The sequence below is a fragment of the Pistacia vera genome, unplaced genomic scaffold (assembly GCF_008641045.1).
Source record: "Pistacia vera cultivar Batoury unplaced genomic scaffold, PisVer_v2 Contig102, whole genome shotgun sequence".
NCBI classification, from domain to species: Eukaryota; Viridiplantae; Streptophyta; class Magnoliopsida; order Sapindales; family Anacardiaceae; genus Pistacia; species Pistacia vera.
Window position 1 is genome coordinate 122,206 of NW_022195050.1, and position 14,758 is coordinate 136,963.

Here is a 14,758-nt window from a genome sequence, read left to right on the forward strand (position 1 = left end):
TATATGTTTTCACTGTGTAATATTTCCATTTTCTTTTCATTTACTATGGAATTTTTAAAAAATTAAAAATCTTAATATATATATATATATATTTTTTTTTTTTTTTAATTTAAAGTAAAGTTTCATTAGATTTTATGCCAAATATGATATACATATTCAAATAATTTAACTAGTATTTTGCACGAATTATTAAGGGCTTATTATCAAGGAAAGAAAGATTAATTATGCATAAATTTATTTCAATCTATTTTTGTGAGATTTTTCCGTTATTAATTATTATTAAAAAATATTAAAATAATTTTATTTTGTCTTTTTATATTCTTTTCCTTACAATATCTTCATATTAATCAATATCATTCATAACACACATTTATTGATTTAACTTATAAGTAATTTTTCAAATACAAAACAATTTTTTTAACTTATTATAAATAAACAAGTAGATAAGAGTTAATAACTTTTTCCCACCTAAATAATAGCTTAATAACACTTTCTCACCCACAAATTTTTAAAATACAATTTTATTACCTAAATTTATATTTCGACAGCTAATAAAGAGCAAACTTGGTTTAGGCTATTGAGACTTTTAAAGAGTCTCAACCAATGAGTCTTTTGATAGTAGAATGTTAGATTTTTGTAGTTAAGATGGATCAAAATTTGACTTAGGACGGACAGTGGTACAAACTTTAACCGCTCGATTGTTAGCAATTGACGAGATTGACAGGAGTAGAGTTTGAGGGGTTTTGACGAGTGATGATCGGAGAAGAGAATGATGATGGGTTGGGGTTGCAACGATACTAAAATCGAAAACAAAATATAAATTTGAGTAATAAAATCATATTTTAAAAGTCTGTAGGTGAGAAATTGTTATTAAGCTATTATTTGGGTGGGAAAAAGTCATTTACTTAGCAGATAAACATTTTACAAGTACTCTAATTAATTTTGGTTTTTACAATAAATTGATAATTAGAATCTAATCAAATTTAGTTTATATAAAATTAAAATCTAATTTGCACCTCACTTCTTATTGCAATGGATATTTATAAATTTTAGTTTTAAAGATAAATTATTCATAGAATCATATTGTGGTGAATGAATGGAATATTCCTCCAATCACAATCCTCCAACTCCCTGTATTTCACATTTACAAACTAACCCTTTATCCAAACTCCATCTCTCCAACAACTCTCATCTCTTTTCTCGCAGTTCCAGCCTTTTTTTCTTTTTTTTTTTTCATTTAATTTTGGATTTTTTTTTAGTTGTTCTACTCTTTTTTTCCTAAAGAATTTTAGTGTTCTTAATTTTTTATATTGATCTTCTTCAAATTTGTAATGATTTAAAATAACAATGCCAAACTCAAACCACCAAGCTTCAATGTACCCCTGTGGGCCCATGATTTCTCACCAAGAAGAAGAAGATGATGATGAAGATGTTGCCAATGGAGAGGAGTCCATTGATAACCCTCCCCAGATTCACTACCAAAACGACACAGTCGTCTCGGTTATGAATGGTGGTGTTCAAAATATTGTTCCTCTTTCAAACGGTTCCTTTGTGCCTGGTTCCGACTTCTCTGCCGTTCCTGCCGGTAATGGCGCTTCTGATCAGCTTACGCTGTCGTTTCAGGGCGAGGTTTATGTGTTTGACGCCGTTTCGCCTGATAAGGTTTAGTTTTTTTTTTTTTTTCCTCCCTTAATAATAAAATGTTTAATATTTTGGCATCTGGGTTTTGCTTTGTTTCATGAATTGTGTGGTATATTAGGTGTTTTGATGGTGTATTGGTCAGTTTTATGATTTTTTTTTTTTTTTTTTTTTTGGGTGCTGTTCTATCTGGACATATTTGTGAAGTGGTGCAGTTTGGGAATTTTCTTGTAATTTTTGGATTTTAATCTTTGTTTATGTAACTTAAGGCGCTCTGAGTTGCGGATAATTGACCGTATGACATGGTGTTTCTGTGATCAAAAGTGTCTTATGCACTTAAGTGGGTTTTATGGTTTTGATTAATCAGTGAACCAAACCATGGTCTGTTCAAGAAAGTGTTTACTTTCATTTAATGTGGGTTTTTGGTTTATTTTGTCAATTTTGCTTTTAACTTCTGTTTGATTTTTCTGTTGATGAATTCAGTTAGGTTTTTTTAATTGTGTTGCTTTATAGAATATAAAGGAATCATGTGAGGCATTATAAAATTTTGTGGTTGTTGATTTTCACAGGTGCAGGCAGTGTTGTTACTTTTGGGCGGATATGAAATCCCTTCTGCCATTCCTGCCATTGGGACAGTCCCAGTAAATCAAAAGGTACTTGATTACCTCAATTATGGTACTTATGTTTATATCTTTCTGAGGCAGCATTATTTTGTTATTATTCTCATTGCTGCTTCCACATTTATTTAGGACGGTCTTGACTTTTCTGCTAGGTCAATTCAACCACAGAGAGTTGCATCTTTAAACCGGTTCCGAGAGAAGAGAAAAGAGAGGTGCTTTGATAAGAAAATTCGATACAACGTGCGAAAAGAAGTGGCACTTAGGTAACTTAGGTATTTTAAAGATAAATTTCTATTCTATTTGCCTTTCTTCTCTTTCCAGATTGAGGGTCTCTTGTTTTGTGTGGAAACTGTAATCAGCAAAAAGTAGTGTACAAATGTCGTTTGATAATACAACTTGCTTAGTAGAAGCTTATCATCCTCTTTTCAGAATATGATATTCTGAATGACACCTTGTTTTCTTGTAGTCTTTTTCTTTTCTTTCCTTTGGTAGTTAATTGGGATGGGAGGAACCTTAATTTTATCTTGTAGCTCTAGTGCCTGCATGATTTTGAGAAGAGAAGACAAAGAAAAGATGGTGGAACCATGTATTTCACAGTTTATTTGTCTCCAGATAAAGATTATTGTTTTTCCATAGCAAAACTGGGATGGATAAACTCGTGCTGATGTAACACGCTGATGTCCACACAGATACTTATAGTTCAATTTGTATATACAACGACAATAAAGGGTAAAATTGGGAATTATTTAAAAGGGAATCTTCCCTCCAAATTTGTAGCATCAATACCCCTTAAATGGGATGAATCAAGCGTCATCTCCTTTTTTCCTTGGCTCAATTTCTCTTAAGACCAAGAATATCGTTTGTAGATTTCTTTATTCTATGGTACTTCCCTATAATTTGAAATCTCAAATTGGAGATCAAAATTTGTTATCAAAAAGCTCAAATCTCCCCTATTTGTCTCACAAATGTAGGAATAGTCTTGTGACTCTTGTTATGTACCTTTTTCCTTTTTGGGTGCTATAATAGGTTAGAGATTTTTTGAAGAACTATTAGCACTGGATTGTGAAACTAAAGGAAGAATGCTTGTTCTTTGCTGTCATGTCAGGATGCAGCGTAAGAAGGGCCAGTTCACATCAGCAAAAGCTAGTTCTGATGAAGTGGGTTCAACTTCTTCAGGTTGGAATGGAGCGGGACCAGATGAAAGTGCACAGGAAATTTCGTGAGTCTCAATCTTTTAGCCATTGTTAACTGACAGCATTTAATTTTTCAGATTGGTCTTGTGTCTCACTGAAAGATGTTAATGACAAAGTTTGGGTGGGAATTTCAATTTTCTCTGTTTGAAATAAATGCTGATTATTCATTTCTTTTCTTGATTCTTTCTGTAGATGTACTCACTGTGGAATCAGTTCCAAATCCACTCCAATGATGCGTCGTGGGCCTGCTGGTCCAAGGTCTCTCTGCAATGCATGTGGGCTCAAGTGGGCTAACAAGGTTTGCATTTTTTGAAAATTTACTTGTTCATGAAATGTTATACTTCAATAAAATACATGTAATTTTCTTTGCAATTGTGCATTTAGTCCTTTACTATTGCATTGACCATATGCATGGTGATTTAATGATTTTTGTGAAATGAGATGGTTAGAGTGCTGTATTAAATGTCATTGAACTCATTTCTATGATTTGTCATGTATTTTATGACTATTAATGAAGTTATTTAGAAGCTTATATATTATTGTTAGACCCTCATTCTCCACTCATGGTTTCTTAATATGGTATCAGAGTTAAGTTGACCAAGTAGTCTTGTCCTCATATTGTTTTAATTAATTCATAATAAGTTGTGTTTCTAACCCAAGGTTTGGCTTAGTGGTAAAGCCCCTTGGTTTCAACTAAGAGGTCAAGAGTTGAAATCCATTTGGAGCCACTGACTTGGGGTATAATAGCCACCAAGTTTATTGGCTACCAAACGTTTGTAGGGTCTGGAAAGTAGCTCCCAGTTTAAATCTCCTTGAATATGTTGGAAGGGTCAAGAGATTTTTGGGTATACAAAAAAACTAAAAGAAAAGATGTGCTTGTGATTATGGTTGTATTTGTTATTGGGTCCTTGTCTATTAGCTTAAACTTTAGGTCAAGCGGTTTCTTAAAGCTACTTTGGATTTAGAACTTTCAAAATAGCTTTGCTTATTCTCACTTGCAGGAAAGCGGCATTCTGTTTTGCTCCAGTAATGGACTAGTTGAAGTAATTTGTTTTTTTTCCTTTTACTGAAAGGATGTTGTCTGTAACTGGAGTGAGATTGTGTAATCAGTGAGTATCTGTAATTTACGTAAGAGAAATTATTATGAAGGAAGTATGATGCCAGCAATCTGTCCTTGGACAAGACGTTGGATTTGACTGTTAATTTTTCATCATGATAAAAGATGCTTGTATTCAAGAAGCACTCCCAAAACTTAGTCTTCAAGTGAACTCTGGATTTTGAGGTAATTGAGTTGCACATGCACAAAAGATGAATGTCCAACTTTCACTGAATGTATGGTCAGGAAATGTAGCTGAATATCTACATGCCTTTCCATATTTATATTAACTTAAAAAATCTCATGGTTTTGAATCCCTGGCTGTATAGAGTCATCTTATTCCTAATTCATTCATTATAGAAATTCTGAAGAAAAGAAAAAAAATCTGTTCTTATGCTTTTTTTTAAGGCAGAAGTGTTACTTGTGGTTTTCGGACAATCATGGCCTTAATTTATTGGAAGACTTCACTACATGTTATTACTTCTGTTGCTTTATTGCCATCTAGTCTATCCTCGCTGGTGTTTTTAACTTTGCATTTAGCTGTCATAGTTTACTGGTACCTTAATTTAGGGTCTTTAGGAATTTCTATTTTCTGAACTCATTTGTCTCCTTAGCATTCTTTTTTCTGCTTAATTTGAATGAAGTTAACAAGCAACATACATTCTGTGCTTACTTATATCCTAGTAAATTCAAAAAATAATTGATTATGCTTCTGCATTGACACGGTACAGGGAGTTTTGAGAGAGGTTTCCAGGAATCCAGTGATTGGTGTCGAAGATCCTTCTGCTAAGACAACTGAACAGGTATGACTGCTGTGGAGAGCATACTTTCCATTGGACTCTAAGTGTTTTATATCTTTCTCATCTCTGGACGTAGCCTGTAACATTGATTTGCTTGGTTTCATGATAGAGTGATGGCGAAGCTGATGCCAACGACATGAGGGCAGCTGCTAATGGTGATAACTCAGCTATGCCTGCTGAGCAGTGAGTAACAAACCATCTCTGTGCTATGTTGAAACTTATGTAAAATAGATATCTGTGTAATAAGTTTCCATCACAGTTCAACTGGTGTATATAATCCGTTTGTTATAGAAAATGTATTCTATTCTATTCTATTATTGGGCTGGCATGAAAAAGGGATTCTCTTACTCTTATCTGAAAGTGTAGCTATGGAAATTCAGAATCACTGAGACTGAGAGTGAGTTTTGTGATTTGCATCAACAATTACATCTAATTTATTCCTCTTATGTAACACTTTATAAACATAAACCCTAATTCTCTATTTCTTATTCAACTGCTTTGATATATTTGAAACAATTTAGAGAAGTGGAGAAAGATAAGAGTTAAAACAATTTTAAAGGGAAGAAATAATTTTTTCTAGGAGATATATTTGGTTTTCAATAATATTTTTAATTGTGAAGCTTATCATAAAGTATAAACCATATGGGTGATTTGTATAAAAAAACTATTTGTTTAATAAAATTACATTTTTATGGATGGTTAAATATCATAAAAAGAATACATACGGGTACCATTCCTTGTACAGAATCAGAATATGATACGCCCCGTTTCGTCACGTCAAATGTTCTTTCCACGTGTTGATAAGGAGATTCTTTCACTTTCATTTTCTCCTTTGACCCGCATCTCTCGGGCATCGTCAAAAACCCTCGTAAGTCTACGCATGACGACACATCAGAAATCAGTATCTTCCACCAACCGTCTGATTGTCCTTTAACGACCTGTACGCCTCCAGTCCCCCATCACGTGACAGCTTACGTCACAGGGCCCCGGGATTGACGGCTCTGATCTTATCTCCTCCTACCTTATTTATTTCGGCAGCGTAGACTCAGAGAGTGTTTTCTTTTCTTCGAAACACCAACCATATAAATTAGTATTTCTCAAATTTTATTTAAAAACTTAAATTAAAATAATTTTATTTCCTTAATTCTAGAGTGACAAATTATTTGTTGTAAATTTTTGTTTATACATTGATGTATCACTAAGCTTTATTCTGCGATTTTGAAACTGATAAATCTTTGATCATTGTTGCCAATTATTAGCTTTTCATGTTAAATGGTACTGAGTTGATCACACCATCATCATGTAGCGTTTCAATGTGCATGGTCCAAGTTGATTTAGGTTTGACCCATCAACCTGTTCAATTAATAACCGGAATCAAACCAAATTAATTTAAATCCAATTGATTCAGCTCGGTTAATTAGTTTTGTGCATAGACTTTTTTTGTTAAACTTAATATTTATCATTATTGGATAATCTGATTTTATATATATATACATATATATATATATATATATATATATATATATATAAAAGAGGATTTACGTTTACACAATCTTTCAAGTTTAAATCCTCATAACCCTTAATTAGTGTGATCATATTAAAACTCTTACTCGATCGATAGTTTTAAAGTACTCGAAAAATTAGTTGAGATATACATAAGTTGGTCCAGACAACCCGATCATAAAGAAACAAAAACATGTCAAATTATCTTAGATATTATGATTATTAATTATTTTATTCTTTTACGAAGTTTGATTAAAATGCATACAATAATAGTTCAATATTAACTAAAAAGACATTTTATTATATGACCTACTAAAAAACAAAATTTAATTAGGAATATATCATCAGTAATTTTACTCAGCTTATTTGTATTTTATATATTTGTGTGTTGTGAAGCTACGCCCACGCTTGGAGACTTGTATGTATATTCTATTTTCTCTTTGAAAATGGAAACTAATTTTTACCAAAATCTGTAGCGGAACTCCGTCTCATTCAGTAAACCATTCTGATTTAGGGTTTCTGTTTGGCAGCCGAGAAAATTTTGTTTTCTGAGAACCATAATATTTATTTTAGACATGTATTTATGTTTGATATGGTAGAGAAGTGTATGCAATGAATCCACGACCACTTCAAGCGCGACCCTACGGAGACTTTGAAGACCGTAATAATAATAATAGCAATAATCATCATCATTCGGCGAACCAAAATGACGCCGAAGAAGCCGGATTGTTTGACTCCGAAAGGGAAGTAAATGAAGAAGAAGCTCAAGTTTGGTCGGTCAACCATGAGGACACTAATGGTAGACCTGGTTCTACTGAGTCAACTTGCACCGGTGAACTCACTCTTTCCTTCGAAGGCGAGGTCTATGTCTTCCCTGCAGTAGCTCCTCAGAAGGTTACGCTTTTTTTCTTTTCTTTTCTTTTTTTTTGGTTTAATTTCTTGTGTTATTTGTTTTAAAAGAATGTAAAATTTAAGGTGTGCTTTCGGTGGTTGGGGCTTCAATGTTTTCTATTATTTCTCATAGTGGCGAGTATGTAGGAATAATTGAGGGAAGCAAGCCACATTGGACATTGTGACGATGTTCTGAAATTCGGTTTATTGTTTTATAAGCAATTTTTAGATAATTGAAAGCTTTAGGAGTTCTGTTTTGGTGTATTTTTGTTTCTTAACTTGGTGGAATGCGTATGTCAGGTGCAAGCACTGCTTTTATTGCTGGGGGAGTGTGATATTCCTGCTGCTGTTCCCAACTCTGAAGGTTTTCTCCAAGAAAACGTAAAGGTTGTATCACATCAATACTACCTTTCTTATAGAAAATTATGTAAAGCTGTGTTACATTGTCAATGTTTACTGATAATCTCTCTTCCAGGTTGTGGGAAATGCCTCACATGGGTCAAAGCTTTCACGAAGAATTGCCTCTCTCATGAGATTTCGTGAAAAGCGGAAAGAAAGATGCTTTGAAAAGAAAATTAGGTATAGTTGTCGGAAAGAGGTTGCTGAGAGGTAAGGTGCTAACTCTGTTCCGCAAGTACTCCATTCTTACTTAAGAAAGGGAGTACATGATAGGAGATAAGTGTACTCTAATTGTTCTTTTTTCAAGAATAGAGCAATTGTAAAATCTTTATTGTCATGCACTCTTAATTGTCCCTGCAATTCTCTACAATCTGCACTGGGAAAAAAATGAGGGGTTTTGATACTGGTTGTATATGATGTGAACTTCACTTTGGGTTTCTCCTCCTTTCTCACACATAAACAAATGTATAACTCAGTGCATTAGAACATACATCCTCAAATTTGGTGCAAGCATAGTAGGTGAAGCTATTTTTGCATATAAATTTGCTGAGATATGTGAGTGTAGGTTCATTGATATCTTTATTAATTTATACTTATTTGAGTTTATATGTTTTCTTAGAGTGATTTATATTCTGCTGTTCTTCATTTGTTAGATGTGAATCATTATCCATCATGGAGGCTTGTGTTATTTGAGACATTGAAATGTTGGTATTAATGCTATGCAATTCTATTTTCATGCTAGGATGAATTGTAAGAATGGACAATTTACATCATCGAAGGATTCTTATAATACAGATGTTGTAAACTCGAATCGAAGCAATGGTGCTGCTCCTGAATCTGTGTGAGTTTGATTTGTATTTGTTATTTGCAAAGTTCAGCTATTAAAGCATTAGGTCTATGATTGATGCTTCTATGGCTATGACATTATTTTCTTTATGTTTTCATTTCTTAATTCTAATAGTGGTCTTTTTTCTTTACTGCTTTGTTTATATGCAATTGCAATTAGTTTACGAAGATGTCAACATTGTGGGGTAAGTCAGCAGTTCACTCCAGCAATGCGTAGGGGGCCAGCTGGTCCAAGAACTCTTTGCAATGCTTGTGGCCTTATGTGGGCAAACAAGGTAGATATGGTGAACTTATATGTATACTTTCCCTGAAATACAAGATAATTGAATTGTTTTCGGCTGTCAAGTTGCTGAGCTCTTTTAATTTTTTGGTTCCTCCTACTTGGAATTGCCTATTTCCATTCAATTATAAGGTGCAAACATGATATTCTTCAATCTATGCAATTTTAATGTAGTCAGCTGCACATTGGGTTGTCAAACTGTATCTGAAATGGTTTGCTTGCATGAAAATGAGTGAAAAATCCTGTGCTGTTGATGAACATTTATCCTCTCATGGACATAAATGTGTCTTAGATATTGTTTACCTCTTTTTAACTGGACACTTGTGGGCTTGTACATGCATTAACTCTTGTTTTAATAAATTTTGATTTTCCTGCTGGCTGTAACTTACCTTTTAATCTGTTTTATTGGAAGGGAACCTTGAGAGATCTTACGAAGGGGGGAAGGACTAGTTCTTATGAAAATGAGTTGGTATGTACTTGAATAACCTAGGTCTTGTACACTTAGAGAAAGCTAATATTTTTTTTCTTAATTATGTACTAAATTTTGTAAAATGATCAGGAGATAGAGTAGGTTCTGCAAATAATCTAAAAATCAGAGAAGAGAAAATAATTCTATACACCTATCTTTGAGGCTTAATATTTCTGTTGCTTGAATGAAAAAGGGTTTAGAAAAATACTTATTAATGATGTTCATTCATTGTCATTTTTTGTGTGTGAATCAATTATCAATTAAAGAGCTAGCATTAGCAGTGCTATGGGGCTCTTATTTCAATTTTTTTTTCTTAAATAACAAGCTCAGATTATAGGATGAAAACTCTGATGGTTGCTCATTTAACCTTCAGGAAACTCAAAGTGATGTTAAGCCTTCAACCATGGAAGTGGAAAATTCTTATGCCAACCAGGATGAGCAGGTTAATGTCAGTTTTTTCTACCAAAAAAAATAAAAAAATAAAAATGTGAAACCATTTTATTAATGAAGAAAGAAATTACAGAAATTCTGAACCATCAGTGCATCATAAAAGCTTAGTCTAAAGAAACAGGGAGATAATATTCTAAATATCAAACTAATACAGAATTCCATTCTCAAAATCATCCAAAATGTACAATGATTTTAAACTTCCTGAAAATCAATTCTGAACAAGCCTTTCTTTCTCTTTCTACACTTTTGCACATAAGACGACGAGACTACATCAAGAATTTTTCTTCCTCAAAAAAAATCTCATTGTGTTTTTGACACCGCATCCTGCAGCACCTTCAATCTCTGAGACGCTACGCCCTTTTTTTATATCATATTTTATAAGCTTGATACAAATGTAATAGGTCTCAACTTAGTAAGTTTCCACAAATCTATCTTCTGTGAAGACAATAAAATAATATGCTATTGCTCTTTTTTCTGGATTGAAAATATTGAAACTTGTAAGATAGCTTCTATTTTACTTATGTACTTGGTGATGATTTTTCAGGGTTGTACTAGATTGATCTGTAAAACAGATTACATTATACATCATCAAACACTAATTATTGATACTTCTGTCAAAGATATGTTTATTTGGACCAAGATGATTTGTGAGTTCTTAGTTTGCTAAGATGCAAGATTTTGAAATTTGAAATTTGAAATATTGATTATAAATTTGCTTCTATTGTTATGTTTTTTTGTTATGAGTTAGGGTAGTGGATCTACACAAAACTTAAACTTTTATTCCATTGAAGTAGGTAAGACCTGAGACTTATTTTTGATGTAAAATTGGATTGACTACTTGAAATTTTCTGTATCTCAACAATCAGGGAAGCCTGGATGAGATGAAGCCTGTAGCTATGCAACCAGAAAATCATTTGTTGACGCCAAATGGGCAAGTATGGCATTTATTAAGAACTTGAAACAATGTACCTTCTCTGGATGATTTGTGACTTCTTAGTATAACTATCTTCAAAGGTGTGTCAGACAACTTTTGTTACTTAGGATACAGAATCAGAAGTTCTATCCATTTTTTTTTTGTTGGCACCAAGTATATGTGAGGTAAATCATCAAATCTACATAAAAAAATACCTGTTCAAAATTTTCTTTAGCTGCACCATTGAAGTTTCCCAACTGTGATGAATAGAAAAGAAAGAAAATGCGAATTCTGAAGTAATAGACGCCCAAAATGAATCTCAAAAATTTACTTTATGCCACATAGACAAGATCTCTTCCCCACTTATATTTTAAAAAATTCTTCTCTCTTGCCATAGAACCCAAAAAATTTCCATAACTACAGGATTCCATAACACAAAAGCTTTTCTTCTGCCTCCCAAAACAATGTCTCTCTAACAAAGCCAAAGAACAAGAGGGTGTTGCCCAAAACTGATTAAACTCCGTAAGCACATTCGTCCACAAAAATTTTGCAGAGGGGCATTGCAAGAACAAGTGGTCAACACTCCCAAAGTCTTTTATTTTGCAAAAAAATGCACCAATTCAGAGATGATGAGATATAAACTCTTCTCTTTTGAGTCAAATCATTTGTGTTGATTTTTCTAAGAACTATAGTCCACACTCACACCTTAACCTTGCTAGGAAATTTGCCTTTCATTTCAAGTATAATCAACTAGTCAAGGAATTACATGTTTTATTGTTGATATGGAATATCCAGAAAATTTGATGATAAGAATGAATTAAATATGCATAATTTTCCTATTTACAATATTTCATTGGTATGTATATCCAAAAGGTCTTTGGCTGGTGAATTGGCAAGGGTTTGGATTTAGCTTGGTGAACTAGTCTAGTGGATCCTATCCACTCAGACAAAGAAATTAGTGAATATGACCAACTACTTTGAATTGGAATGTGTTGTTGGATGGTAAAAGTAATGGTGGGCTCAAACCTATCTATTGATACTAGTTTAGGATAGGTTGCTGAAACCTCTTACATTTTGTAGTAGTCCTGGTTTTACTTGTTTGTTTTGTGGAGTGTTGATGCTCCAAGTTAAATATTGAACATTTTATTGGGACAGTACTGGTATTTCCAATTAAAAAACTATTATCCTAATAGAACTAGGAACCTAAGTAGGTGATACCCTAAGGAAATACATATTTTTGTTTTGAGATTTCTACTTTTAAAAATTTTCTAGTGATTGATTGATGAATAGAAAGGGAAGAGAATGAAAGAGGAAACTATGAATATATGATAGTGTTCTGCATGTTTGGCATCTACTTGCCACAAAACTTCTGTATTGTATTTGGTTTTTGTTTACTCACTACTTGTAATGAGTGTCATGATTCTCCTTTTTCTTTCTTGTTTGTTCCTCAGTATACATCCATGATAAAAAAGGAAAGGTAGAAAATGTTAATTCTTTTCTCATTCTCCTTGATAATGTAACGCTTGAGAGCTTGTTTCTCATTTTTAAGTGGGCTGTTGTGGAAAATATAATTGAAAGTGAGTTGTTATTGCTATTATTATTCTTGCTTACTGCTAAATAAAACCAAAACAGTCATTATGGTGTCAGTATTAATATTGATTTGCTTGAGAACTAGGAAAAAGGAAAAAGAACATGAAAATATCTGCATTGATGGGTTTTTTTTTCCCTCTTATAAGAAACTATAGATGAAGTTACAATTGTGGACTATTTAGATCACCATGAGAACGAAAACCCTAATGAGCGATGACCACATCTCTCTCTCTCTCTCTCTCTCTGGATAGAAAACTGAAATTGTATTGCAATATAAATGTTTCACATCTCAACTTACTTTTAATTTTTCATTTTCTGGTTGGATAATATGGTGACTAATGTTAGCTTTTTAGTTGTAATGTTGTTTTTCATAATCTTCTAGGCTTCCATGGATTTGTTACATGTTTGTTCCATTTGGTTGTGCATTTAATTGACATTTTAAATTCCTGCTAGTAAAACCAACAATTTATAGCTAACTGTTATATTCATGCTTGTCAAATAATAGTTGAACAATGAGCAGTATTTGTTGGAAAGAGATGATACAAATCATTTGCCCATCGAAGTGGAGAATTCATTGATGAACCTTGATGAGGAGGTATTTTGCTTGCTTATAAATAATTTGTATGATATAGATTCACAACCACTACTTGGCTCAGTATCTTTAATTCTTTTGCAAATATGTGCTGCATATCTACTTAAGTTTACAGTAGGAAGCAACTTTTAGCGTATATTACATGAAAATTAGAAAAACCAAGAAATGGAACCAAAATTAATTGCAATATGGCTCAATAGCTTTATCATTTTAGATGGTAATATGGTTCCCTATATTTATAACTAGAAACCAATTGGTTGTTGGAGATTGATCTTACACCTTGTCGATTGAAAGAAATTTAGTACTGTAGTGACTTGAAAAGAAGTGATAATAACTTGTCTTAATATGCAGCAGGACTTGCAGGACACAGTGGATGAGCTTGCGGATGCTTCAGGATCAGATTTTGAAATCCCTTCTCATTTCAATGCTCAGGTATTGATTTCATATCTGAGCTTTGCCCATATAATGAAAAATAGTTAAAATAATAGTGTGCTTCAGCTCATGATACCACTTTTTACAGGTTGATGTTGACGGTTCCAATTTGGTAACTGACTGGCCGGAGACTTGAGATCGTGCCATGTGTTTGCGACATTGTGCACTTGCTAGTAAGATCAAGGCAGTCTGCTAAATATTAAATACCTAAAGATAGTTTGTCTATAGACACAGAATAGACGTATATTTTGTTGTAGCTTGTTCAGTTAATATAATGTGAATAAAATCCTGAAACTTTTATCTGAAATTTTTTGTTCCGAGTGAATTCAATTTGGATTAGTTGCACATATATAGTCATCACAATCGATTGATTTTGGTCTTAATAAGATGTCTATTTAGTACATTGTTTAATTTTCAGTATTCTTCACATTGTCATACTTTTGGATTCTCATGGAACTGCAAGTAGCTACAATATATATATATATATATTTATATTTTGTTTTTTTTTATCATGCGGTTGTTCAGGCCAGTTTGCGTAACGTTATTTATTTATCAATTTTATACATTTTGATATATGCAATAATATCACAAATGCTGTTCTCTTCATGGGATAACCCAAAAAGAAGAAAAAATATGTTGCAAGTAAGATAAAATAAAAAACTACAAAAATTATTTTGCCATCAGAAGTGCATAAAGCATGATTACGATGTTAATTTGGCAACAAAACACAGAAAAAAAAAATCTATTTTAATTTGTAATACCCGAACAGACATGATACAATATTCAGCCCAACATAATTTCTTTCATTTATTGAATCTTTAGGCTTAGAACAGTATCTTTATAAAATATTTTCAGTTACTAAAATTAACAGAAAATCAAACATTAGAAGCTTTGTACAATTTCCAAAGGCAATGAGCTCATCAAGTGCCCAAGCCAAGATCAGCCGAAGTCATGGAATTTGAAAGAACCTCTTCTTCATTCTCAGGGAAAGCATCTTGTAAAACTTTAGGAATAATTGAGGGAAGCAAGCCACATGGACATTGGAC

At 32.8% G+C, this 14,758-nt stretch overlaps 3 protein-coding genes across 3 annotated transcripts; all 3 read left to right on the top strand.

The window, feature by feature from the left end:
• The first annotated feature begins 1,296 nt into the window (after positions 1–1,296).
• LOC116118364 (GATA transcription factor 28-like) lies at positions 1,297–5,700 on the top strand. The gene is made up of 7 exons (XM_031404379.1): positions 1,297–1,662; positions 2,208–2,291; positions 2,388–2,521; positions 3,364–3,477; positions 3,644–3,749; positions 5,279–5,350; positions 5,457–5,700. The coding sequence occupies exons 1-7, from the start codon at positions 1,348–1,350 to the stop codon at positions 5,532–5,534; spliced, it is 903 nt and encodes a 300-aa protein (XP_031260239.1). The 5' UTR covers positions 1,297–1,347; the 3' UTR covers positions 5,535–5,700.
• A 1,540-nt stretch (positions 5,701–7,240) lies between these two features.
• On the top strand, positions 7,241–8,985 carry LOC116120669 (GATA transcription factor 24-like). The gene is made up of 4 exons (XM_031406670.1): positions 7,241–7,744; positions 8,042–8,128; positions 8,217–8,350; positions 8,883–8,985. Exons 1-4 carry the CDS (start codon positions 7,463–7,465, stop codon positions 8,983–8,985), a joined length of 606 nt encoding a protein of 201 aa, XP_031262530.1. The 5' UTR covers positions 7,241–7,462.
• A 140-nt stretch (positions 8,986–9,125) lies between these two features.
• On the top strand, positions 9,126–14,167 carry LOC116118453. The gene is made up of 6 exons (XM_031404470.1): positions 9,126–9,261; positions 9,679–9,735; positions 11,052–11,120; positions 13,194–13,283; positions 13,632–13,712; positions 13,801–14,167. The coding sequence occupies exons 1-6, from the start codon at positions 9,196–9,198 to the stop codon at positions 13,846–13,848; spliced, it is 411 nt and encodes a 136-aa protein (XP_031260330.1). The 5' UTR covers positions 9,126–9,195; the 3' UTR covers positions 13,849–14,167.
• The last annotated feature ends 591 nt before the right edge of the window (positions 14,168–14,758 follow it).

Coding starts and splice junctions, on each gene's coding strand:
- LOC116120669 (XM_031406670.1), top strand. CDS start 7,463: ATGAATCCACGACCACTTCAAGCGCGACCCTACGGAGACTTTGAAGAC. Junction 7,745..8,041: donor CTGCAGTAGCTCCTCAGAAG/GTTACGCTTTTT, acceptor TGCGTATGTCAG/GTGCAAGCACTGCTTTTATT. Junction 8,351..8,882: donor CGGAAAGAGGTTGCTGAGAG/GTAAGGTGCTAA, acceptor TTTTCATGCTAG/GATGAATTGTAAGAATGGAC.
- LOC116118364 (XM_031404379.1), top strand. CDS start 1,348: ATGCCAAACTCAAACCACCAAGCTTCAATGTACCCCTGTGGGCCCATG. Junction 1,663..2,207: donor ACGCCGTTTCGCCTGATAAG/GTTTAGTTTTTT, acceptor TGATTTTCACAG/GTGCAGGCAGTGTTGTTACT. Junction 2,292..2,387: donor CAGTCCCAGTAAATCAAAAG/GTACTTGATTAC, acceptor ACATTTATTTAG/GACGGTCTTGACTTTTCTGC.
- LOC116118453 (XM_031404470.1), top strand. CDS start 9,196: ATGCGTAGGGGGCCAGCTGGTCCAAGAACTCTTTGCAATGCTTGTGGC. Junction 11,121..13,193: donor TGTTGACGCCAAATGGGCAA/GTATGGCATTTA, acceptor GTCAAATAATAG/TTGAACAATGAGCAGTATTT. Junction 13,713..13,800: donor CTTCTCATTTCAATGCTCAG/GTATTGATTTCA, acceptor CACTTTTTACAG/GTTGATGTTGACGGTTCCAA.